The sequence below is a fragment of the Zonotrichia leucophrys genome, chromosome 4, assembly GCF_028769735.1.
Source record: "Zonotrichia leucophrys gambelii isolate GWCS_2022_RI chromosome 4, RI_Zleu_2.0, whole genome shotgun sequence".
Taxonomy (NCBI): Eukaryota; Metazoa; Chordata; class Aves; order Passeriformes; family Passerellidae; genus Zonotrichia; species Zonotrichia leucophrys.
This window is the reverse complement of record NC_088173.1, coordinates 24,427,253-24,454,265: the sequence shown is the minus strand read 5'-3', so window position 1 is coordinate 24,454,265 and position 27,013 is coordinate 24,427,253. Positions and strand designations below refer to the sequence as shown.

At 45.2% G+C, this 27,013-nt stretch overlaps 1 protein-coding gene across 2 annotated transcripts in view; it reads left to right on the top strand.

Annotated features, from left to right (window-relative positions):
• Positions 1-11,920: 11,920 nt before the first annotated feature.
• TMEM131L (transmembrane 131 like) overlaps positions 11,921-27,013 on the top strand; it is a 78,042-nt gene continuing 62,949 nt past the window's right edge. For both annotated transcript variants that reach the window (XM_064710820.1, XM_064710819.1), the window contains exons 1-3: positions 11,921-12,064; positions 12,377-12,447; positions 19,502-19,545. In XM_064710820.1, the coding sequence (XP_064566890.1) occupies positions 11,941-12,064; positions 12,377-12,447; positions 19,502-19,545 (239 nt within the window). In that variant the 5' untranslated portion in view covers positions 11,921-11,940. The remainder of the gene's footprint in view (positions 12,065-12,376; positions 12,448-19,501; positions 19,546-27,013) is intronic.

Genomic DNA, 27,013 nt, shown 5'->3' with positions numbered 1-27,013 from the left:
TTCTCAACTAGCATGCTTTAAGCACAACACAGCATCTTTTATTCCTGGCCCCCAGGCAGGTTATTGAGCATTTTTCAACATCTGCCTGGACATCCCTGGGGGTTCAGAGTGTAGCTGTGCTAAATGCCACGGGAGGCATTTGGGCATCTGTGTCTCTTCAGAGCTTTTCAGGAGACCAAGTTCTACTGAAATCACTGGGCGCCTAAAAATCTTCATAAGTTAGTCTCAGGTCTCTTCCCTACCAGATGGATTAAAAAAAATAACGGAGATTTTGTGAGGGGTTTTTTCCCATTTTTCTGTTGTTAAGGACAGCAGGATTGTAAATCATTCTTTTCTGCAGGAGCAATTGAGTCTGGTTCTGAATACAGCAGAAATATGCAACCTAGATGAATGTCATTTTGCTTACTACTGTTTCTAGGGCCCAAAATATAATTGGACAGGATTTGAGGTCTCAATAGCAGAAGATTTTATTTTTTTCAGAATAACTTTTTTTGGAGTTGACAGTAGTGTTGTGTCCTTTTCCAGTTTGACAGTCAGTCTCATCCACATTTAATGCTTTTGAAAGATGAATGCATAACCTTCAATTACTGAAAGCAGAAATCAAAATAAACCAGATTTCAAGTTTAATCCATTATGCTTTTCCCCATGTTTTCTTGATTGGAATGAGAGTGTTTCCTAGGAGACTTAGAGGTGAGTTTGCATTCTTTTCCTTGAGAAAGTTGCATGGAGTATCCTCTGTTTTCACATGCTTGTCATGCTAAGTATAATAAAGAAAATCTTGTGAATTTTTCCCAGATGGGTAGAATTGGATGCTTAGATTTGGATAAAGCAAAGGAAGAGAGCCTAATTCACCAGCTGAAGACTGATGAGTTGGCATAAAAACTAGATGAGTCCTTTTGAGGGTTGAGCTAGAGTATGTCCGTGCAAACTCCTAGCCTCTGGTTCTCAGGACTATGAATTGTGGGGAATATAAGATTCTAGCTTTTTACTTCATGTTTTTCTGGTTAATTGCACAAAAATTTGTCCTTTTAGAAATATCAGCCTGTCCTCCTTGCTGTTGTATGTCAGAATATAAATATATAAATAATTTCAGAACATTTTCTTCTATGACTTTTTTTTTTGGTGAGGTTTTTTTTTTTTGTTGCTAAGGTGATTACTTAGTGAATGCATTTAATTGATTTTGATCATCCATAATTGTATGGCCACAGATAAGTCCAAGCAGCGAGGCACCAAATCAGAAGTCTGCATTGAGTAGTGATCTGTTTCTTGATATACTCAATTAAGACCAAATAAAATATGCCAACAGACAATGTAATTCCTTTACGGAGTATTTCTAGCTTGAGTGGTAACATGCTTTTACATCTATATGATTTACTGTCCCACTCTGTCTGTGTAATCCTCTAGTTCATGCTCTTTACACATGGCAGTTACCAGACCACAAATGTATTTTCAGACTGAACCTTTCACCCTTTTTTTGCTGTAGGAAAAATGGTTGCATCCCTCCTTTTGGTGTTTCAGTGAATCATGATAACTATTAAATTGCCTCTTTAGATTCCTATACTACCAGTTTCTAGCATATCTATAAAAGAATATTCTTAGCATCTACTTCTATTTAATTATTCAAGGTATTTAACCTAATTGTGAACGAGGAAAAAAAGTCACTTGGTAAGGTTTTTGGGGCCTTTATCCTGCTGCTGAGTGCACACATATGTGCTCCTGGACATGAAGAGCTTGGAGACTGAGAACAAGGTACTGGGGTTACCCCATGTGTTTGCAGTACCTTGATCTGGGAATGGAGGTTTGATGAACCACCCCTCCACAACAGGAAGCACCAAAGGGAAAACATGGGCAGATGCTGGCACTGTGGTGTTTGGGCTTCTCCTCATGTCAGATAAGAGGCTCTGTGTGGTGGTGCAGGCTGCTGGAGCTGTGCTGGTAATGCCTGTGGGGAGTTAAACCACCCACAGGGATTCTCTCCTGGTTTCATTCTTCTAGCACTTAGATGAAGCTGCTAAACTGAGCAATATTAGTGGTGGGCAAGGAAATTCCCTGTGCCACAGGCTCCAGCACACAGCTCTAACAAGCCTGCTCTGTATTTCTGGCTGTATTTATTTTGAATTTGCTGCTCAATTTTAATGACTGAATGGATCTCAAGGTTGGAACAAATCTGCAAGTGACAGGACCCTCAAGGTGCCTCAGAGCTTCAGCAGCAGTGCTCATCCATGGCCTCTCAGCTGCCAGCTGGCTCCCAGGTGGCCCAGGGGCAGGGTAGGGGGGACATGGCACCCACCAGCAGGGACTGGAGACCCTCTGGGACCTGCAGTGGGAGCGTGTGCCGTGCATTGGCAGGGCAGGAGTGCACACAGCTGCAGGAGGCTGGCCCTTCACCAGGCAGCCTCCATATGTACATCTTTCTCCCACTTCTCCAAAAATTAATACACTCAAAAGTAGTTTAGCTGCAGGGATGCACTGTAGATTTCCTTAGTTTAAATGAAGTGGATCAGGGACTGTATCCCCAGCTGGGGTTAAACAGGCCATATATTGTTGCCTGCCTTTTTACATCTGGGAATAAGCTAGTTGCTTGTTACCGGTACCTAGCAAGTGAGAGAAGAAAAGTGGCCTTAAACCTGACTCTGGCAAGGAGAAAAATCCAATGGAAAATATGCATTTTTAATATGCCACTGGGTAAGTATATAATAGCAGAACAACATTCGTTGTAACCTGATATCCCTCAGGAATGAGGGAAAAGCTGACTGCTTGCTCCACTGAGCCAAAAAAATAAGAAAACATGTAAGTGCAAGTGTGCAGTCAGCAGCATAAGGAATAATGCTTCAGAAAGCTGAGAGCAAAGCTGGAGTTCTGAATGTTAAAAGCCTAACAGTTTTACATAGAAACACAACTTATTATTGGTAACCTCTTTGTAGGGATGTCTTCAGTGACCTGAAGAAAGTCCATATCCTTGTGCATTTATCCAGCCACCGGATAGCTGTTGTGGCAGAATCTAAGGAAGTACTTCATGTTAGCCATCTTCTGATTTCTTTCTGGAAACTAAACAGATTTTGGATATAAAAATATAATTTATTACAATATGTATTACATAAATGTAATGAATTATATTTTTATATCCAAAATCTGTTATATCTGTTTATATCCAAAATATGTAATACAAAATGTATTCCCTAGGGCAGATGTGGTGTTTTCAGAGGTCTGATGTCTTATCAAGGGCTGTAGAGAAGCAGCATAGTTGCATTTCATTTGAATATCACTCAGCATATACAACTGGCTTGGAAAAGCAATCCTGCATGGCCTTCAGACACCTGGCAGAGTACATTTTTGGCACAGCAGGCAGAGAATGAGGCATCCAGCTCCTGTGGCTGATGATGTGCATGGGTTCCCATCCAGAGTGTGCTGGAGCTGTACTGCTTCCTGTCCAGCTGTGAGTGCCATGCCACTGGGAATAGCTGGTGAGCAAAGGGCCACAGCCCTTGGGATGTCAGTACAGCAGCTGAATGCTTGCACTTCCCTGAGGAAAGGGCAGAGCTGCTGTGAGGTGAAGACCTGTGCATTGAAAATATGCTCCCCTAATGAACAGAAAGTTCCTGCAATTATTTGGAAGGAGGCTGTACAAGTGTCATTTTTGAAAGACAATGATAGAAATTACAGTTGCAGGGAATTGCAGATGTTCTGTGAAAAGAAACGTACAAGCCTAAAATTGCTCCCTGGGAAATAAAGTAAGTCTTCAAAATTTTCAGATGTCCTGATTTTCTGCGGCACTTTTCTAGGCAGCATTCAAAAGTGGATTAGAAAGTTGTAAATATCTAGGCTGATTCCTGGCTATAGGAATTAGACAGAAATATTACTCCATCAGCTCTTCCCAGGACAGCCTGGGCCTCTCTTCTCCCCAAGGTGCTCTGGGGTCTGCACGTGACAAAGGCTTCTGCAGAGACTCCCTCGGCAACCAGACCATTTCAGGTGAGGGGAGTCATGTGGCTCCTGTCCCAGCATTGCCTCCCTAGCCTTGGCTGAGCTGTCTGTGGGTAGCACTCAGGGTTCATGTCTGTTTGTGCCTCGGAGGGAAGCTTGTCTCTAACTGGGCACCCACACCTGCCACCCCTGAAGAAGCATCCCACATTTACACATGATTTTTGACTTCAGTGATGATGGAGCTGGGCCTCTGGAGAGGACTTCAGTACCCTGTATTGCAGAAGTGCCATGAGATGCTCCACTCCTGCCTAGATTTTACTGCTCTGCAATGTAAGTATCCAGAAAGGACTGTTCATGCTGTGGCTTGATTATGGGAACCATGAGCTTTCTTGTCCTCATGTCATTTGAGTTGTACTGCTCTAAGTACCCAGTCACCCACACCACTGCTGCCCATGCAGCCTGGGTGTTAAATGCCAATGCTTTGGGGTGGTCAGGAAGGCTCTGTAATAGCACCCCTTGTCCTCAGGGCAGGATTTATTTTCTCCTTTGTTATACTGTGGCTTTTTTTTCCCTAAATGAGGAAAGAGCTAGGTGCTGGAGGAGAGCACTTGGTGACAAGCTGGTGGCTGCAGCCACACAAGTTTTCAGCAGATAGGTGAGCCGAGAGGTCAGATCCCTCCTCATGGCAACTCTCACACAGCAGGCAGGGAACCTGGCTGCAGTTGGAGAGCCTGACCTGCATGTGCATCATGATGCCCTGGCGCTGAGCTGGGCAGCAACCAGATCCCTGGATTCTTTGGGCATGTTAAAAAAAAGGTGGCCTTATGTCTCTGGCATGAAAAATCCCTGGTACTTCACAGACTGTGCACATTACATTATTTTGGGTTACCTAAATTTCCCTCTCAGTTTTGGATGGAAGTGAAACTCTTATGTGCTGTCAAAACTGGCAGGGGGGTGGTGGAGGGGGGAGGAGAATTTTGCACGGCAACATCTTTTTTCCAAACAGATTATTCAATCAAGTAACTGCAACTCACAGGTTTCCAGTTGCTCCCCTAACTGCCCTCTGGCCGGTACCATGAAAGAAATAAACACATTCAACTTCTTTTTGTGAAAAGAGAACATCTGTGACCCATTACCATTGGATGTGGAGGCAGTCTTGGAAGCACAGCTCTGGCAAATTTGCCATTCACTTCTCCACGAGTTTGGCATTGCTGTTCTCTTATATTTCATCAGCATGTTTATTTTTGTTATAGTAACACTCCAGGACTTAAAAAAATAGCTACAGCAATAGTTTACCGTGTTTTAGTAAGCTTCTAACAGTACTGTTTCCAATTTGGGTGTATTTTTAAATGTGTCTTACTTTTGTGCTATGTTTTTTCAATGTCATCAATGCGTCTTCCTCCCTTAAGAGCATCTGCACACATGTGGAAGTGCTGCATTCTTGACAGCTGTGCTTTTTTCTGATGTGCTGTGGCACTAAACTGATTCTGGTTGCTTTACACTTTGTCCAGGCTTCACCCCTTTGAGCTCAAATTTCCCATGCCCGTTATCTGCCTCCAACTAGTTTATGTTCATTATTTTCAATTGCAGTGAAAAATGGCTCCACTGGGCTGAGGACTGAGGTTAAATAAGATGACATTTTACCCCCAGTAAAACCTTCTACAGCTATCAAAATTGAAAATTAGGCGCGTGGTAACTCTGCCATGGTTTACACCGTGTCCTTTTCCAGCCCATCAAACTTTGCCTGCAGCTGTGCCCCCATGAAGTGCTGTGGTCTTAGGAATGAGATGCAGCCTGTGAGACACGACATGGCTCTGAGTGCTGGTGAGGTGTGCCCAGCCATTTGTGCCCAGCCGTTACTGAACAGCATTTGTCATGCTGTGAAATCCTGTTTTACTGTTTTATTTCTAGACCTGCCCAGGCACCATGGCTTTTTTACAAACATGGTATTTATTACACCATTTTGCTACAGATTGTCCTTTCAATCTACTTATGGGCATCCTGTTTTTACATGGATCATTGCCATTTTTGTGGGGGTCTCCCTCTCCTCATCATTTTCCCTGGTGATCAAGAGCATTGGGGGTTTTGCCAGGGAAGCCTCACAAGGCAGGAATGGGGACTCCATGCCACTGCAGCCCAAGAATACCTGTAACCTTCACCACCTGAGTGAGGTGGCATGGGTAGGGTGGATGCTTACTTTTGGGATTCAATAGGATCTTCTCCTCTCACCTTGAGATGTTACCAATGCAGTTTCTCACTGTGGTTATACAAACTGCATGCCCTTGCCTAGAAATGGTGACAAGCAGGGTTGTACATCGAAAAATGAGTGCCTCTTTGGGAAACCACAGTTTTACTGATGCCTGTTTTACTGCTCTTTCCCTTTGCTCGTAGGTAATGTAGTTCTGGATTAAATGCTGCCTTTTGAACAGTCCAGGGATGAGCAAACCACGTAGAACAAAAGCTGGGCATCTTGTGGAAGCATGGCTGCTGCATCCTGCCTTGTTTTTATTGTGTGTGCTCTAGCTGTTATTTTCTTTTATTCATAACAGCTTAGAAACACACATATCAATGGCTTAGAAATCATTCCAGAACGAGAGAATAAATATGCATAGGTACAGATCTCAAAGGCAGAAAAAAATTTAGAATGCTTTTCTTCCCTTTAGTCCAGGCATGACCTTCAGTGGTAGAAACTCAATGTGCACCCCAGATTTTCTGTTCCCCCTCCTGTTTTGTGCCTAGGTACTGCCAGGCTCTCAGAACAGCGTGTCATGTTTTCTACATGATGCCATCACTTCAAACCGTGCAGTGAACTCATGGGTTTAGGGAGTCCAGCGTCATTGTCTCTGAAGCTTTCAAAGCTTCGCTTTAGTTTTAAATGCCTCTTTAAGCACAGACAATGCTCCAGCAGGCTTGCTGAAACTAAATGAAGCTTATAAAGCTTTGAACGCTATTGTAACATGGTGGGTCCCGCAGGAGACTGCAAAATCCTGCTGTGTGCAAGGATCCACCACGCTTTCAAGTGGATGCAGTGTATGTGCTAAAAAATGTAGGCAGAGCAGGGCAAGGAAAGGACAGAGCACATCAGCATATTTTTTTAACTACCTAGCATTTGATTGATACTACAACGGTAACAGTGCTTTTAAAAATAAAAATATTTACTATCCATTCTTCTTCAGTACACAGAGGAGTTTGGCATATATATATATATGTATGTATGTATGATACACTTGAGCAAGTGGGGTTTTTTTTAATAGATCACTTAACCATTCTGCTTTTCTTGTCAATATTTCAGAAGTTGCACCATTCAAATAACTTAATATTGTTCTATGTTCATCAAACCTTCTGTGTGATCATATAGATGCTTCCTTTACCATGCAGATTTTTTCAATCAAATATGCATGAGAAGAGGGAAAATGAAAAAAAAGTAGGCCAGGTAAGTACCCTATTTTTCTGTCTGTGTTTAATCACAACCTAGAAAGTCAAAGCGAGCTGGCAAAAATTCTGCTTAGAAACAAGATGTTTGTTATCCGCAGTAACGAGTGCGGTGTCATTAACAGCTTTTGGGGCAGTGCCGCTGCCTGTTCGCTCTCCCGTCCTCAAAGAGGCGATGGATGGGCTGCTGACCCAGATCGGACGCGTAAGACGAGAACGATTCCTCCCTGACAAGCCCCAGCAGAGACAACTGGTCATTAATTGTAAAAATTCTGCCAGCGTGTGGTTTTAGAAACAATTTGTACGTCTTTAATTACTCTGCCAGGGCAGGCTTTGTCCCAGACACTCTTATCAGGCTGAATTAGTCTTTAAAAGAATTAGGCTCAGCCCAGCTCGAGATGCACTCACAATCTTCGCTAAGAATCTTTGCTCAGAATGGGGGGGCGAGGGGGAGCGTGCAGTGGTGGAGCGCATGACAGTAATTGTCACCAGAAGGAAGAGAGAAACTCTTGTTCCCGTACTGTTTTATTATTCTAATGATGCAGAGGGGCCCTGGCGGAGATGGCAGCCCCGCTCTGCTGGGAGTTACACAAACATTGAGCTGGAGGGAGAGTGCCTGCTCCCAGAACGCCGGCTGGCTAAGCAAGGCAGCGGGGCCAATGCCAGGGAGAAAAGGGAGGGCTGCTTATCTTCAGCTGTCCCGCGGGCAGCCGAGCACACTTTTATGGCTGTACCCTGCCACATTCTCTCTCGCTAATTTTTTTCCCCTTCCTGTGCATTCAGCCATGAGCTGGTCTTTGGGGATCACACAGGTGTGCGCTCAGGTTTGAAGGACCTGGCTGTCCTTGTGTGGGACGGAGCCCTTGGTGAATGCCCTGGTCACCCAGCAGGGGTGTTTGGGCTGTCCTTTGGGGCGGAATGAGCTAGCTGGGCGAGGAGATGACCCAAGGCAAGGCGTTATCACCTCTCGATCTCTCTTTGGGATTTGTAGCCTTATCAGGGGGAACTGCCCAGTGCTGCACTTGCTGATAGGGCTGGTCCCGGGCGTGGGGATGTGTAGCCATGGGGCTGATAACAGGAACTTGGCAAGGGAGGGAGGCCACTGGGGAGGAGGACAGGCCCTGAGCTCCACTGGAGCCTGATGCAGACCCCAGGATGGGCATATCAGCTCATGCCAGTGGGGCTTGTCACTGCTGCTTCCCCTGCTGGGGATGGCAAGGTGAAGGTAACATTCCAGAGTGAGCTGACCACTTTCTTGGGGCTTAAAAGGAAAATATACCACCTTCAGTGCATACTGCCTCTCAAACTGCACCGAATTGAAATACCTAAATATGCTCAATTTATGTGGAGCATTGACTGCATGTGGTGCAATACATGGCTGCAAATGATATGATTGCATACTATAAAGTTTTCTGCTGGGCTCAGTTCCCCCAGAAATTAATTTTGCCTAGTGTTTCTGTAAAGTCTCACATCTTTTTTGAAAGGTAAGTAACTATTCCCATGTTGCAAGTAATGGGGATTTGTAATGGCATTTAGGGCTGGATTAATTTCTGTGTGCTTTATGATTTGCAGAAGTTTACAGCACTATTTCCAGACTGCTGTAGGTAAAACTTAGCTCCTTTTCCTTGTAGTTCAAGGGCAAGGCAAACAGTAAAAATAAATATTTCAGCAGCATATCCTACTCTTGAAAAAACAAATCAAAGATTTTAAAGTATGACAGCGCAGGGAGTTGTTTTGCATGAATACTAAGTATGTCTACAGCCTCAAAAAAATCTTCTCTAGCTGGAAAACACCATCATCAATAGGTCTGTGAGCTTCGAAGAGCAGTGTCACATTTGCAGAGGGCAGGAGGTGCTGCACCAGGTTCACGAGCTGGACCATGTCCCCCTAGTGCATCGTCCAACAAGTTCCTCATCCAAATGTTTTAACAATTGTTTGCTTTGCCCGGTGAGTGGGGTGAATCCATTCGCACCAGATTAGTCAGTATTTTCTGAGGAACAGAAAAGTACCATGGTAGCCCATCAAAGAGGGCCAGCAGGGACTTGCCAGGCAGCCTTTGTTTCCCCTTTCACACCAAGCTCCTTCTCAGCCGTGGGTCTGCAGTCAGACTAGAGGAGCGAAGTTGGTCTAAAACAGAGTATTTCCACATACATGGCATCAGGTACATCTCATCTCATCTCATCTCATCTCATCTCATCTCATCTCATCTCATCTCATCTCATCTCACACCTGAGGAAGAGTCTCAGGTATATTTTGCTGGTTAAGGGATGCACAGAGGCACAGGAGCAGCGATGTAATTAGGCTGCCTGCTCCCCTCTGATGCCTGTTACACAACAAGTATCTCCCCATACAATCACATCGTGGCTGTGATTTCCTCCCAGTCCTGCCCATTGCATCTGAAAAAGCCTCCAGAAAGCAAAGTGTTCTGCTGTTCAGATTGGCAAAAGTGTCTTTACCATGACTGTAGAAAGCCTTGCTTCCCCTGCTCCCCAGCCCTTTCCAAAGCTGCAAACATGTCCCTTGTTTTACACAGAGCAAGGGGGAATCATTTCCAGGGTGAGTCTTGTCCCAACCTGGACTGCAGCTCAGGCCAACTCTCTCACTTGACATTTTTAAACCTGCTTAGCTAAACCAAGACTGTCTAGGAGTTTCCCTTTAAACCCCAAGCTGTATCTTGCCAGACCCCTTCCTGCAGGCACTGAAAATGGAGTTGACTTTCAGACAGGCAAGAAATCATCAGCTCATGCTGGCACAACTTTTTAAAAACTCATCAAGAAAAGCTAGTAAGTTAAAATAATATTACTCTACAGCTCAAACGACTACTCCAACTGGAACCAGTAGTTGCAGAAGCAATGGGAACTGTTCCCTACTGAATGCATAGCACGTTCATGGTGCCATGCAGCCCCTGGGTGGGGTTGTCATATAAGGAGGAGGTACTCTCTTTTTCTCTAAAGCAGGTACTCAGGCACCTGTCCAAGCACAGACACGTTAGCCGACACAGAAACATCCAACCATTCCTATTTTGAAAGGCTGCATTTCTCTGCAAGCCCTGGGGTGCTCTGGGGCACAGGTGGAGGGATGCCACAGTATTCCTCTGCCCATGTGTGGGAAAGCCCAGGCAATGAGGTTAAAGACACAGGGGGACAGCGTGGAAAACAAAAGACCTGTCTAACCATTAGGGAGCAGGAAAAAGAAGAGGACAGGGGCAGGAGACAAGGCTGCGTTGCCAGCTGTACTTTGGTGGTTGTGCAACATCAAATGCCAAAGTCTTCTTTAGGAAGAGAGTGGGCACTTCTTTTGTGGAGACCCACCTGCGTCTCCAGTCAAACCTGAATGGCCTCTGGGTGGGAAAAGCTTTTCCAAGCACTGAGCAGAAAGGACATTGGGCATGTGACCCACCACTGCTGGGGACCAAGGTCCCAAATGTCCTCATGTGTTGTCTCAGTTCAGGGCTAAAAATGGTTTTTGTAATTTCTTTAGCTTTATTTATGAGCCTTTGCTGACTGAGTCCCAAATGCCAGTGTTTGTGTGAGTTACTATGTGTGATTGGTAAGGGGAGAACCAGATGCAATCTGGGGCCCATGCAAACCTTGTTACAGAGTATTTGCTTTATTTTTTCTCCTTGAGGTTTGCAGAACTAGTTTAACAACTGTTTTTTCCCATAATTAAGGCATCTGAGGGCTCTTTTTTTTTTTTTTAGCAGAAAAGACTTTTAAAAAAGCACTTTAAAATGCAATTAGAGGGTATGTGAAATACATGTTAAAACCTTGTGACCCTCACAAAAATCTCTGGGCTCTGTTCTACACTTCTGTTCTGCGAACACCGCGTAATTCCTTGAGAGATCCAACAGGCACCTGAAGAGTTGCTTAAGACCAAAACACTGTTGCTTAAGAACAGCAGCAGCGACCCTAAACATACAGTGCTGCCAAGCAGTGAAGGAATACTGAGGCAGATTAACCGGACTGGTGGCACTGGAAGAGGCTGCCCTCCCTAGAGACCTTCAAAACCCATCTGGAGGAGTTCCTGTGTCACCTGCTCCAGATGACCTTGCCTTGGCAGGGGGGTCGACTCGATGATGTGCAGAGATTCCTTCCGGTCCTAACGATCGTCTGATAACGATCCTGTGCAACAGGACCGCCAGATCGGGGACTTTGTCTTCCCCTCTACCACGCGCCCCTGCCTTCCTCGCTGTGCTCTCCCCTCCCCCTTCGCGCGGCATCCTGGTTCCTTCCCTTCGCATTTTCGTGCTTTTTTGTTTCTAAAAATCACCGGGGGCCCCGGCGCGGTGACATCCCACACGGGCCTAAGGGCGGGCGGGGTGTAGGGCAGCTCGCGGTCCGACCGCACGGCCGAGCTACACAAAACCGATCCGTCTTTCCCACAACGCCTCTCCCGCCTCCCTCTAGCTTTGCGGGGGACTCGGGAGCGGCGGGGCGGCCGCGCTGCTGCCGGGCCATGTGCGCGGCCGGGGCGGGGCGGGGCGGGCGCAGCCGCGCTGAGGCGGGGGCGGTGCCCGGTGCCGCGGAGCCGCCCCCGCCGCCGCCCGCCCCGCCCCAGCCGCAGCTCGGCGCGGCGCGGCTCGGCATGGCGGGGCTGCGCTTCCCGCAGCACGGCGGCTACTGCCGCGCGGCCGCGGCCATGAACCTCCTGCTCGGCGTCTTCCACGTCCTCCTGCCCTGCTTTCGGCCCGGGGAGGCGCAGGGACAAGGTGAGAGCGCCGGCGGGGCAAAGCGGGGCGGGGATGCCGGCACTGCCCGCTCCGGGCTTGAGAGCGGAGCCGCCGCCCCCGTCGCCGTCCCTCGGGCGGCTGCCGCGGTGGCAGCCCGGGGACACAAAGGGGGCCGGGACGCGGCTCACCTCTCCCCCCGACTCCGGTTCCCTTCCTCTCGGCCCCGCGGTACCCGCCTGGCCACACGTCTCTGCCGGCCCGCCCCGGCGCGGGGAGCCCCGGGCCGCCGCCTGCGGGCTCCGGCCGCCCGCCCCCTGCCCATCCGCGCTTTCTCTCTCTCTGCCCCCGCAGCCATGGAGCCCATCCCCGGCGTGGTGGAGCTGTGGCAAGCCGAGGAAGGGGAGCTGCTGCTGCCCGCCCAGGTGAGGGGCGCGGTGGGGGGGGCGCGGAGGGCCCGGGGCCGTTGCGGGCGGTGCGGGGGTGTTGGGGCCCGGCGGGCGGGCGCGGGGCCGGCGGGGCGGGGGCGGCCTCGCCCGCCGCTGCTGTCACGGCGCAGCCCCGGCCCCGCGGCCCCCCAGCCTGGCCAGCGGCGTGCTGGTTCGGCTTCATTTATTTTCTGTTTGGGGTCCCCCCCTTTAATTATTTATTTATTTTAAACTAGTGCATTTGTGGTCGGAGCGCACCAGACGGGCCTGTCGTGAATACGCATATATTTATATCTCAGGCCTGCTCAGGTGAAGCCATTTTTCCCCCCTCAAATGACACATCATTTATGGTGCCGTTCCTCTCATTCTAGCGCATTTTGTTTTTGTCTTGTTTAGCCGCTTTCGTTGGGCAGTAACAAGATGTGATAAATTCTGTGCTGGCGAGAGGAGCCAATATGGTACAATGCCTGGCGGGGCTGGTGAGCGAGGAGGGGCGCTGGGAGCGGGGTCTGGAGTTTATGGCATTTGAGGCAGTCATTTAACTCGCACTGACGGACTCTGCCATATGTTGAGCTCGGCCTTCTAGACTTCCAGGCACCAGGCTCATAAACGGGAAGAAGCAGTCCTTAGAGACATCATCTTATATGAGGGGCAAAACTGGGTAATTTATTTGTCTTAAGCCCATATATCATTCTCTGTTTAGTGCTCAGCCACTGCCACCCATTAATGTAGGGAAAAATAGCAGAAGTACTGTTTCTTAGCTAGCTGATAATTGATGCTGCTTCCCAGCACCCAGCATTTTGTACTGTGGTGTTACGAAGTGTTATCTATTGTATGTCCAAATGATTTTATAAGATACATTTGTTGAGCTGTTGAGATTTTGCCTGTTGCAGATGTGGTAGTAGCTAAGGGGAGGTGTAGAGTCGCTGTGCAGAGATGCTTGAGGAGCACAGCCTTGTGCATCTGCATTCTTTACAGTGGAGATATTAAGATGCATTAGATGTAGAACTGTGTAATGTAGTCATTTATAGTTGCTTCTCATAGCAAAGCTGTAATTGAGTGATGATGACGTGATGTTTACTTCCTGAGGAGATTAGGTCCTCTTGGAAAACACTTTGTTCTTGAGCATCCTCATAAAAATATGCTTTAGCTTGGCTAAAGAAAAACCAGGCATAAATGACCCGTGAATTTGGTGTAGTTGAGCATATGGTCTTGCTCAGTTCTTGCAGCAGTGAAGACAAAGCTGAGGCTGCTGGTCTTCCATCATTTCTGTAGAGGTTACAGGCAGGAAAGAAAGAAGTCTTCTGGCTTCAGTTGTGATGGAGTGAGAAGTAAATCACAATAGGGTTGCTGCTTTGGGAGGTTTAAAGTCAGATGAGCTGGTCTCTGAGTACCAGTGGTGCATTGACTGGTTTGCATGGGTTTTCCCCTCTGAGCTTGAGGACTACAGCAGCATCTGATGCATGAGTGCCTACTCAAGCTGAACGGAAGGACTGGGCTCCTCAAACAGATTTTAAGACAAAAATGTGGTTACAGACCCTGATGCTTACTTTTGTGTTTCCATCCAAATGTGGATTTGGGCTTTACCCAGCCCTTGTTGGGCTTTAGCTCTGTGGCCACATTTGAAACCACCTTTTCCATTTGTTGTGGTGAGGAGGAAAAGAGGTTTCCCAGAGTCCCTGCGGATGTGGCGAGGGACCCTTTCAGCACCTCTTTTATGGAGCGGTGGCACTGGTACGCAGTGGCTGGTCATGGCTTTTCCCTGGATGCCCAAGGAGTGGAGGGCTGCCCATCCAGCCACGATCCTCTGGCTGGTGTTTGTGAGGTCCTAAAGATGTGTCAGCATCGTTGCCCTCCTGGGTGACTGCTGGGATGGTGAGGGGCATCAGTGGAGAAGCCAGCATCAGTTCCTGAGGTGTGGAAAGTCGCTACATCTGTTAGCATCTGGCTGCCCTTTGTTAGAGAGATGTTTAAACTTGCAAGAGGTTTATTGCTTGTTGATCACGTTTCACTTTAAAAAATGGTCTGACCTACTACTGCTACAAGGAGGTTTTCCATGTTCTCTTTCTTGTAAGAACAGAATTTTTCAGTTAAACCCTTGATGAGGATTGTTGCCCAGTGTTCATGTATCACAGCAGTGGTGATGTGATGGTGAGGGTGCAGTAACAGGGAGAACTTCCTTGCTTTTGAGTGGTTAATAAATGTTGTTTGGTAGGGAATATCCAAGAGTTGCTTCATTCCCATGTTTGAAGATGGGTCTTGATGAAGACTTTGGGAAGAGGATTGTTCTGGCCCCTTGATTTTGTTTTTCCTGTTTCTTTTTGGTGGGAGTGTGGCACCAATGAGGATTTCACCTGCAGAAGTGAAAAATCCAGGGAAGGAACTGTGCATAATCCTCTGCCAAAGCACCTCCCTCCAACTGCTCTCAGCAGGAAAACGGATTAGGTTGCCCTGTCTGCCAGCCCTTTAGCCTGTTTCTGGCGGGTTACCAATGCTGTCTGTTGGATGTTTTTCTCTTTCTGTCATGGCTTTACACTATTATCTTATTTTCCATGCATCATCAACTGCCTGCCTGTGACAGAGCAGTTTTGAGCATTCCTTGCTGCCTGCAGAATTTGAGGATGAAAGTTGGGTGGATTGGTAACCCATTCAGCCATCCGATTGCCTGCGCATGCTTTTGTTCCAGGAGCATGTAGCGAATAAAGACATCACGTTAAGGGGTGAGGGAGGGGAAACAAAGCGTTTTAATATTTGAAGTTGCTTTCTAGGCCTTTCACAGCATCGCTTTGTCTACGTGAACTGCATGAATTTGCATGCTGGAGCGCAGCCGCCCAGGGCCCCCGTGCCTCCACCCCGCTTGGTTGTTCTACCTTCTGTTTCCTCTTGCTTCCCTTTCATTGTTTGTGCTTCTCGTGTGCCCCCTCCCAGCTTCCCTCTTATACGTATTTGTGCTTTTCCTTTTTTCTCCTCCCCTCGGGCTTGTGAGCTTTTGATTCTGGCTTCCTCTGAAGGCTGCAGAGCTGTTTGGGTATGGCTCACCTGCTGCTCTTGCTCCGCAGCCGAGTCCAAGGGTGCCCGGAGCGCTGCAGTTGGTGACGGTGTGCGTGGGCTCGTGTGCTGGGGCTGAGGGGGAGCTGGCTGTATCTAGCCTGCTGACTGTCTTCCACTGGTCTGCTGCTTCCTCCAGCATTTCAATGTTTCTTCCTGGATTCCCTTTTTAGCTCTGAGACCAGCTGGTTTTTCCCAGTCGGATGCGGTGGCTGTGCATTCCCTTGTGCCCGTTTCTTCTTTCTTGTTGAAGGTGGTGTGAAGTGTGGAGTAACCACAGAGCACCCACTGGCCTTGCTCTCCTTCTTGCTCTTAACCTCCCTTTCATAGCAAATGTCCCTGGGATGGGCAGCTGGATTTTTCTTTGAAAACCAGTGGGATTTTGACATGGAAAATCTTCAGTGTGAGAGACTTGATTAGAGCAGTTGTGGTTTTTATAGGTCCCTTATAATTTTGTGGTTTTGCATGTTTGTTTGCAACTTGTTAATACATACTCAATTAAAATGCTTGAGAGAAAAGCTCCTTTATGTGAGACTTGACACCCAAGCCATTCATTCACCACTAAAGGCTGAAAAAGCTCCAGATATTTACAGCCAGGTTGTAGCACTTCAGTGCAAAGCTGAAGGGCAGTTAGTTATGTTTTAAACATAACATACACATACAAGTGTAGGAAAGAAATACAAATGGCAATTGTTGTTCAAGGCCTCCACCACTTAAAAGAGGTATCAGAGAGTCATAGTTGTGTGTTTCAGTCTGTGAGAAACCATGTAGGTGGTTACTGGGAGCATCTGAAGGCCGGGACAGGCGGGTTGGGTACCTGCAGAGCGCTTTCACTTTGGCCCCTTCAGTTCGGAGAAAGGGACTACCTTAAAATGACGTAATGAAGGTTAAGTTTTAGTTCTTGTTATCACAACTGAAAATGACAGCAAGTCATCAAAGTCAGTGTGTACCAAACTGTATTTTGGTGTCAGTGCAGCGCTTGACTGATGTGATGGGTTTTCTGCTGTTCCTGTGTGTCACATGTAGGAGATGAGCAAGATGTTTCCTTAGAGGAACACCTTGTGAATGTTTCAGTGTGGTTGCATATTCTAAGGAGATTACAATAACTTCTTGTTTCACTTTACTGTGACATTGTTTCAGGTGTTTGAATTTTAGAGGAAGATACAGCAGTGTTTACTGTATCATAGTTGTTATAGGCACTGAACAAATACAGAACTGCTGGCTGAGTTTTCATTAAAAGGCTCTGCTCAGGTTTGAAAGATGTTATTTTTCTCTTTTCCCAAGTAGTAGGAGCTTGTCTTCAGTTTCTGTTCTTCAGTGCAGCTCAGGGGCTAATAAGGTTAATTGTTGTGCTGGTTTTGAAAGCTGATGAAGATCTTGATCTTACGTATATTCATCAGAGATAGGCGGCACTGCAGCGTGTCATTAACGAGCCCATGGGCTGTGCACAAATTAGATGTACAGAGTCACCTACTTCAAAGCAGGGTTTGTCTGAAGACACACAGTTTGTGTGAAAGTCTGAGACAGGCTTGGAGTGGGAATTGTGTTCCTCTTTGGGCTTTTAAAAGGCTTCTCCAGACTGCCAGCTGAGCTTCTGGATGGTGCTGATAGGACTTGGGGCTGGATGGCCATGCAGATTATGCAGTAGCTGTCAGCTCAGGCTCTTGAGACTTGTGTGACACAAGAGGGGTGCTTTCAGGGGCTTTCCAACAAAGATAAGCACCTGCCCCATATTCAGGATAGTGTTAGGAGGAAGGGAATTTTTTTCTTCTCATAGGTAGACTGTTGGGAACTGCATTTTGACTTTCAGGACGTCTTGCTGCCTTCCTTCCCCCTGTAGTCCTTAGTTTGAGAATACTAGTTTCAGTGTAAACCTTCATGCACATGTAACCTGGATCACACAGAGTAGTGAAGACAGGAGAAAGCTGGACATTGAGGTCTGTGTATGATCAGAGTTGAAGGTGATTTTTAATTTTTTTTTCCTTGCACGGTTGAGATGTGCTGTGGCTGCATTGTAGACTGGGAAGTTTGCTTCATTGTTGCTTGGTGAAAAGTGAAGGGGAGAAATAGTAAGGTGGCTAGTGTTAAGGGTGAGCACAGTGTAATGACACAGACCCAGGTTTCTGATGCCTGGCAGATGCTAAGCCATTTAAAGGAGGAACTAAGCCATTTAAAATGAGGATAGGTTGCTATCTGGCCGTGGCAGAGGCGCTGTTTCTGGAGAAGGTGGATAAGGAGTCCTCCAGTTCTGCTTGGTATTGTACTGAGGTCCTAAGAATACAAAAGGAGCTTGGAGAAGCTGGAAAATGTGATGGGTTTGTATCATGCCATCCTGGTGAAGTCTAGCAGACAGGCTTTGCAAGGTCTCTAGCGGAGATGGCTGGGTCTTCATGGGGGCCAGGTGTTGGGACCTCTAGGTAGATCTGAGCTGAAGAGCTTTGTTGTGTCCTGCAGATCCTGGACAAGTAGCGTGGTGTTTCCAACCTCTGGGCAGGCATGCAGAAAGATTGTCAAGTCCTCAAATTAACTTGTACTTCCCTGTCAATCTTGTTCCATATTTGGTTATGTTATGGTAGAGGCTGTGCTGCATCTCTTGTATGAGCTGCTTGTGACAAAAGATGAAAGTTCAGATGTGTCTGGTAGCTTTTGGCAAGATCTGTATTAGTATTATCCATAAGTTCATTATTTTAGACACAATAATTATTAGCATTAATGTTAGCATTCAGCATATTTGCTGCCATAGTGTGGTTGTCGTTTTTCTTCACTACATGAAGCTCAGATCTTCAGAAATCCTGCTGCCTGTCCCATTCAGTAGGCAGGTAGGACTGCCTGATGTGCTTAACATCTGAAGCCCGTAGAAAGATGTTTTGTGTTTAGAGGTGATTTTTTTTTCCAGTAGGTGGTGAAAATAGGTAAAGTCAAAGCTGGTGGCTTAGGGCCTGTTCCGTGATATGCTTATGTGGGAAACATGTAGGAGGGGTGGTGGAAAGTACAGCCTTTTAATTTTAAAAGATTTTTTTTCCCCTTACCTTTTCATTTCTAAGGTCTCTAGTTCGTAGAGTTTGTAGAACCATCACCTGCAGAAGCAGAAGCTGGGAAAGCTCACCAGCTGTTCCTGGCAGGATGACTGTGACCTCCTCTTGAAAAATGTTAATTGCCCTAAAGTTGTCCCTGGTTTCATCAGCAGGGGTTGAGTGGCTGTAACACACTTCATTTTGAGTTTGTACCTAAAGCTTTCCTGGAGATCTTGGCCAGTTCAGAGTAGCTACCTCCTTGCTTTAAATGGATTTCCTGCAGGGAGCTCATTGAACCAACACTTGAGTTCATTTCTGTAGACAGCTCAAAGTGGTTAGTGGTGAACTGCAAGCTGACACAATTCAGCTGCATGTCTTGAAAATTACCTGAGTGCAGCAGCTGAGCTAAGATGATGTGTTCAGAGCTTCTGCTCTCTCTGCTTTCTGTACACTCTGCTAGTCAGTGATAAGATCTCGGTTTGGGACCTCACCGTGCCAGTTGGAATGCGGTACTTTGCCTTTGCTTTTGGCATTGACAGGTGATCTGCATTTCAAGGCATTCTGCAATCTATTTCCCCAGGTACTGGCTATTGAAATTTACTGATGGGGCAAAAAATTTGAAAGTAGAGGAAATAGTCTTTCTGTAGTTTCAGGGTAATTGTTGGTTTTAGATTCTGTGTGTGAGAGGATTTTGTACAGATGCATAAATGGAGAATGAGTCTGTTCACTCAGCGTTTGGGAAGAGCCAGCAGAGTACCTAGGTTAAGTCACCATTTATCTTTTGCAAGATGAGCTGAAACCTCAAATGGGATGTCCATCAACCACCTTACCTGACTTGTAAAGGAGTTATAGGAATTCTAAGTTTCTGAATTTGTTTTGCTAACAAGTCACATGAAAATCCATCTGTGATGGAGTTAAAGTGGTATATATGTCCAGCGTAGCATGTTGCGGTTCTGAGATTCTTACACAGTATTTTCTCTGTTTGTCAGGCTGATTCGGAGGAGGATGTGGAAGAGCATCCACAAGAGCAAAGGTAAGCTAAACTCAAATGGAAGCAAGAGCATTGAAGTTCATTTTGGTTTTTGCTTTAGGAAATACCAAAGTGTAATTAGGGCAGACTACTAAAACATTACTTTTTTCTCCTTCGTGTTAAATAGTTCTTTATTACTTGTGTCTTACAATTTTCTGAACTTAATGCTAATATTGATTTATTAGCAAAACCAAAAAACCTGTGCTCAGCATATGCAAGTACAAAATACCTTCTTGCATCTTTTTCTCCTAATCCTGTCTCTAAGATGAATTTACTTCTCATTGCTTTCACACAAAAATTTAAATGTTTATTAATTGTTTTGTTGTATATTTTATAATTAATTTTTTAAGGCAAGGGACAGTGGTCCATTACAAAATTTGTAAATGTAAGCAGTCTTGGAGTGCTAATTTGCACCAAGGCAAGGGAAGAGGTGAGGGAGATTTAAAGCCAAAGGTTTATTAATGTGTTGCTATGGAACAATAAATATTCTACTCTTATGTCTTGAAATCAGATAAATAATGAAGCTCTTCAAAACTATAGCCACAACTCTGTGGTTTGTGTTAATATCAGGCCTTCTGTTTGGAAGGGATGGGTAAATAGCATCACAGATAATTTTTTAAATATGCGTTTTGTTTCCTCTGAGCGTCCAGGTTAAAATGCTTGGACATCTACCAGTGAAATGCTTCCTTCCTTTGGTATGTGTTAATGTGGTTACAGCTTTCAGTACCATGCCAGCCAGAAAGATCACAAGACTTAAAACAAACATGTGGAACAGCACTGTTTTCTGATGGCAGCAGTCAGCCACAAATGCTATTCTCATTTATCTCCAGTCTTTGCCCTTCGCTTGGTTCTGAGAGCAAACAGATCTGATAACACACAAGCCTTGGGAGCTGGCAGAAGGAGTGAGCCTGGGGAGCGGGAATGGGATGGTTATGATGGGTCTGTCCTGCACTGCAATGCTTCTTCACATGGCTTTTCCCCTTGCTGCCCCATTGGGAGCCTTCCCATCTGAGCCCAGCATCACATTAAGGCTCCTGTGCCTCATCTCCGTGGGAATTACAAAGATGGTTTGGAAACAGGATGTGAGAATTACTGTGGCTGCTGACAGCTGGTGCTGATTACTTGTGCTTGCCTATGTGCCCCAATTCCTACCTGCAGAGGGGATTTTTTTTTCTTACCTCCTCTTGTGAAAAGAAGGGTAAACTACTGAAAACTGCATTTCCCTGCACAAATACAGAAGTTTCTGATTTTTTTTCATCTGGGAGCTATTATGTTTTGGATGCAGAATTTTTACTGTGTAACTTTATTACCTGCATGCTTTCTTTATTGAGAGGTAGTCAGAAGGAAGAAGTCTCTAGTGCTGTGCTTAAGTTTGTTTCTGATTGTTTCCTCAGTAGTCAGAGACATGTAATTTAGATGAAACAAAAATTCTCTACTTGCCTGTTTTTCTCTGGAGGTGGATGGGGTAATTGGCTACTATGGCAATAATAAAAATATTGAAAATAATTAGCTCTTGAGACTCAGAGAGGAAAAAGTGATAAGTGATTTGACTGGGGTTTTTTTACATCATTTAGGTGCTTAAATTTTTTTTCTAGTAATTATTCATTTTCAAAAATGAATTTGTTTTTTGGGAGTAAAGTTTGTAGAGGTTCACTTGCATCGTGGAAACATCCTTCTATTGTCATACTGAAATGCTTCAGGAAACTTGCCTGAACAAATCCTGGCTTGTGTGCATCTTCTAAACTATTTTGGTTTGCTGCTGTATGTAAACACATACATAGACCTGTGTGCGCTTTACAAACTGAAGGAATGTTATAGTGTGGACTTCACGAAAAAGAGGCAGCAAAGGTACCTTGGAAAGATTAGAATTTCTTAGTTTATTTCTGGATTAATTTTCATTCCTGTAGCTTACATTGCTATATGGTGAAATCATGGGGATTTCCTTTTCCTGTAGCAGCAAAACCTGAAGCTTGCAGCATCTTCATCTCATTGTCTGACTGCATGCCCTGGGGAAATCAGCTGAAGCTACTGTAATTTGATGTGAAGCTCCAAGAAACAAAGCACCTTAATGTACGGGATAAGCAGAGGTTAAAGGAGCTAGAGAAATCAGAAATTTCCCCAGAGATGAGGGAAGTATAGGGAGTTCATAATCTTGGTGCATAAAGGAGAAAGTCTCTTTCAAAAACATTGTTTTATTCAGTTTTTGATTCTAGGTTAGTGGGTTCCTTGGGAGCCTGTTAACCTACTTTGAAAAAAGCGAACACAACAAAAGCAGTGAAGTATTAACAGTCTGTTAACGGACTTCCTGTGCATGTGCATCATCAGATCTTCCTTTTGGGGTGGTCTTCTTGGTTTGCTGCTCTTGTGGCAAGTGCACAAGGGAGATGAATGTGATCTTACCATTTCTGCCTTAGGTTTAGCTTTAACAAATAGAGAAATTTGCATGGAGGTGAAAGACATTGTCAAAATAGTAATTTCTGTGAAGAGCTACTTCAGAGGTGAATGAGAAATGGTTGATTAGGTCCATTGGTTTGCAGCTGCCCTGAGCGAGGAGAAGAGCATTATCAACTCCTTAATTTCCACCCTACAATTCCTGCTATTCTGATTGCTTGGATGTTTCCACAGGTTGCTTCATGCTGTTTTGTGTCTCTCTGGATCAGATTCTGAAATAAGAAATGCAGTGTAGTAGACACTTGAGTACTGCTTCAGGCCACAGACTTTAACACAATTAAAGTCATGTGTATTTGTACTGGCCTGTCAAAAAGCTTAGAGTTTCCTTAAAAACCTTTTCTTACACTTGAAAGCTAGGAGTGAAAAGATGCCTTTCATAACAGTCAATGACAGATGCTGACTGTTGTTGTGTTTAGAGGTTAGTTTTTTTGTTTGTTTTTGTTTTTTGTTTGTTTGTTTTGTTTTGGGGTTTTTGTACACCTGCCCCTTAATCCAGGTGATTTTGGTTGCCACAACTGGCAGTTACAAATTTTGAAGGTTTAGGTTCTTGCTAAAGCAGCATAGTGAGTCAGGACCCAAGGGAATGGCCTGAAGTTGTGTAGGGAGGTTTAGGTTGGATATTAGAAAAAAGCTTTTTCAGCTTTTCTTGTGGGCCACTGGAACAGGCTCCCCTGGGAAGTGGTCACAGCTTCAAGCCTGACAGAGTTCAAGAAGTGTTTGGACAACACCCTCAGGCACCTGGTGTGGCTCTTGGGGATGGTTCTGTGCGGGGCCAGAAGTTGGACTTGATGATCCTTGTGGGTCCCTTCCAACTCAGGATATTCTGTGAAATGCAGAAGTCTGGCACAAATAAAGAGACAGTACTGTCAGGTGATGTGCACAAATGATGCTATCAAAATTTTTAGCTTTCTCCTTCAAGGAAGTAGACTTGGACTACAAAAAAAAATTAATTTCATGTGTATGTCATTGTTAGTACTTGGGTTTTGAGGACTTCTGGAGAAAGGTCTTTGAGGATGCAGTTTTGCAGCTGGCACATTAAGGAATGTTTGCACCAGAATAAACTGCTGTACTCAAGTGGAGCACGCATTCTTAATATGTGATGCATAGTGATTGTCTACGAGAAGGGAAATCCATAAAATATTAGAAGTATGGAATGAAATTAGCCAGGAAGAGGACATTTTCCAGCCTTTTCCTATGGCAGGGCATACTTTGCTTAGAGTTGATGGGTATCAACTGCTAGGAAAATTCCAAGTGTGATGCATTTGGCTCAGTCAGGCATTTCTGTTGAACCTTTGCCTTTGATCTCTGGAGAGCATTTGACCCTGTGGGCTGGAGCTGCTTGGAGCAGTAGGTGGTATTGGCTCCCAGTGGGCTCCTGCTAGGGTGTCAGTGCAGCCTGGGAGTGACAGCTGATGCCCAGCACTTTGACCTCTCCTGATTGCTTGGTGGAATTACTCCTAATCCTGTTGTTTTTGCTGTGCCTGTGAAATAGTGCTCCGGATACAGAGGAGAAATTGAAGGTAGAGGTAGCAAGGGAGCAGCTTAGTAGCTGCCTGAGAGAGAGCAAAGCAGTGGAGGTGCACAGACTGCAGAATTGCTAGGGACTTTAGGGAATACTGAGGAGATGGAGTTACAGCGTTTGTTTCAGGAAGAATCCGAGTGGCAGTGGGAGAACGAGCCTCCTGTGCATTTTGAGACTGTACATTGCAATTCCTCCCTGGCCACAGCCTCATCTCTAGCCAGGAGGCACAAATGAGCTCTGGCACTGTGGATGGAGTATTAAGACACTTCAGAGGTGACTCATCCTTCCAAAAAGCCTTGGTGCCATCACTTGGTCTTGGTGCCATCACTTTTGACAGTCCCAATTAGAAAGCAGTGGCGTGGGACTAGTGGTATGCCTGTGTGCCAGATAACTAGCTTGGGTGGTGGCTATGGCAGGAAAAAAAAAAGATTGAAAAATAGGTTAGGATCAACCAGATTTTCTTTTTCCTTCTGCTTTTTTTAACTGAAATGACTAAAAATTGATTTTGTGCCAGCAGAAATGTATGAATATTAAAAAAAAAGGTTTATGTTGTATTTATTTTTAAATATCTTCTGTTAAAATCAAAATCAAAGTGAGTGAGTATGCATTGAGAAAGAGTTTCAAAATGAAAAGTTGAAAAGTAGTTCTGAGAGTGTCAGTGAGTGCTTAAGCTGTCTGAGAGGAACCATCTTAATATTTTCAACCTAAGCTTGTATGGAGTACCACTGATCATTTAGACTGTCATTAAACTTACCCCAAAAGTAAATTTAACTACATGAAGACTTTTTCTAGAATATATGCTTGGTCTTAACTTGTAATAGTTTATATATATATATATATATATATATATAATAAGCTGCTTTTATTAAGAGTTTAGTGTTTTTAAAAATTTTTCTTTTGCAAAACAAGCAAAAATCCATGTGTGTATTAATAAAGAAAAGAAAAAGTGGAGTTTCTTGGGAAAAAGCTTTTTAGTCTCATTACTGTACTTGCATAAGGTACAATTTCTGCAGTATGCACAGAATGTATGTTTCTAGTGGTTAGCACTAAAACCTTCTTCAATATTGGCAAACTTTTGTTTTTAATTGATAATCATGGCTGTTGTATCCCACTTCCACTTTGTCTAGATCATCAAGGGACTACTAATTTTAAGTTTTACTGGATGCCTAAAGAAATGAAATCTACTTAATCCTTATAAGTAAGGGAGGAGAATTAAGATGGACACACCCACCTATAACACTTGGGTAAAAATCCCTAAGGAAACACCTGTCGGGAACACAGGGTATTGTGAAACTGGACTAAAAGCAGCTTACTGAAAAGAATTGCAAGAAGTCAGTGAAATTGGAGGTTCTCTTGTAGATGAAGAAACAGATAGTTCCTTCCATAGTAATCAGTGTTACTTTTTCTCTCCTTCCTTATGCCTGTGCCAGGCACAGCTAGGGTGGCAGGCTGAACTCCTGCTGCTTTAATTATCTCTGTTTTATGTGGCAATTGATTCACTGATGAACTTTGCCTTGCTGAACTTTGTATTAGATGCTGTTAGGAACAGCTCTTCATGTGGGCATTGCTTCTTCCAAAATACCTGTCCTTTTACAAAAGTATGTTACTTGCCTGATGGTACAAGGGGTAAAAAATGTGTTTTGTTTTTTTCCCTGGGACATTGCATGGCAGTGCTGTGTGCTAACAAATGTTTCAGCTATTGTTTGTTTCTTTATTTCTAAATTGTTTTCAGACATTTCATAAATGAGACAAATTGCCCAGGCCAGCTGTACAGTGTTTCATACCAAACTGAGGAGGTGACCCTGTGGCCTTCTGTGATCGTGAGATAATGGCACGTGGCAGTCTTGCACTTGTTTGCAAGGAAATGTCAAACTTCTGTCCTCAGTGTAGGTCCTACTTGACCTTGATGGAAATACTTTAAAGGTGATGTGTGGCCATATTTAATTACTCTGAGACTTGCTGTTGCAGTCCCACTCATCATCAAAATCTTGTCTGTTTGCATTGAATAAACTGCTGGAATGCATATATTTCTCTTACTTTTGTGCACTCTCTTGGGCTGGAGGATGTTCATGGCTGGACCAGAGACTCTTTGATCAATGTTAGCTTGTATGCCATCTAAAATAGACTTTCTCATCTGTAGGTGACAATTTGGCTTTGAAAAATGAAGGCAATCTTGGTGTGGCAGTTGCCAGTTGGCACTTCTGTGTTTGTTTGGCTCATGATGCCTTGAAAAGCCACACAGGCTTCTATGGAAACACCAGTTTCTATACTGGTAAAAATAGCAGGCTGGGCCTGTGAGGTCATTGTTTGCACAGGGATTAGTGTGTATGGAGAAATTGTGTTTGTATGGAGAAATTGTGTTTGTGGATATGTGCTACTGGAGGAAACTTTCTCGCATGTAATGATCTGTCTTAAAAGGACAAACTATACTTTATGTTTTGATGCCCTATATAGTTACTTCTTTGTCTTCCTCTGTAAATAATGTCTTCACTTTCTGTTCTCTGTATCTTCTGCAGATCTCTTGCATACTGTCTTATGGCATCTCTACTTTTTTTTTTTGACTTCTGTCTCAGCCATGCCTGAAATGGTTGTAGAGTCTGTACTGCCAGAGGAATGTCTTGCACTCCATGGCCTGGTGCTCTCCCTTGCCTTGTGCAGCCCCACAAGTTCTCTGGATTAGAAGAACTTGTTTTATTGCCAGGTTAACATTTACTTGTGATCATTCTCTGGTTGGTTTCCCTGTTGCTCTCTGGCAGCATCAGCTGAAAACGTGCACGGAAGTTCTCCCTCAGTGTCTACAGGCTGTTGTGTGGGACGGGTGCCCTGTGTCACCTGCAGGATGTCATCTCTGTTCTGTTTGTCTCACGCTGGTGTGGCACTGCTCCGGACCTTGTGGCATCTTTTTGCTCTTTCCTCAGTCCTTCAGACCTGCCTCTTCCTGCCCCTGCCTTTTGGGCAGACTGGGTGGTTGTGTGGTGGTACCTGTGCCAGGGCTGCTCCCTTACCTGCAGTGCAGGAGGAGCTGGGGAGGAGCCCACCCAGATCTGCACTTCTGCTCACTGTTGGTGAGATGGATGAGATGAGCAGCCAGTCCTCAAAAGTGTGGGGCTGAGACAGACAGCTTCTTGTGTGTTAGGGACAGCTTCTTGTGTGCTAGGAGTAACACCTTCGAGTGTGGCTGTGGGGTAGGAGTGGGGCAAAGCACTTGCACTGGGATGATGGATAGCCTGGGGGACAGCTCCTGGGTTTTGGGTGGATGGTGTGGAGAATCACACAGTGGCAGCACTGTGTGAACAGTTGCTAGCTGGTGCACACATGTGCACATCATTTGTTGTGCGTGGTTTTTTGGGTTTTTTGTGTTTTGGTTTTTTTTTTTTTTTTGGCACTTGGTAAGCTCCCCACAGCCTATGTTTTGGGATAGAGCCCACCCAGAATGCATGCCCTTTAGAGTTAGGACAAGCCTGGTCTGAGCAGGTGGGACAAAGGCATGTGGTGTCT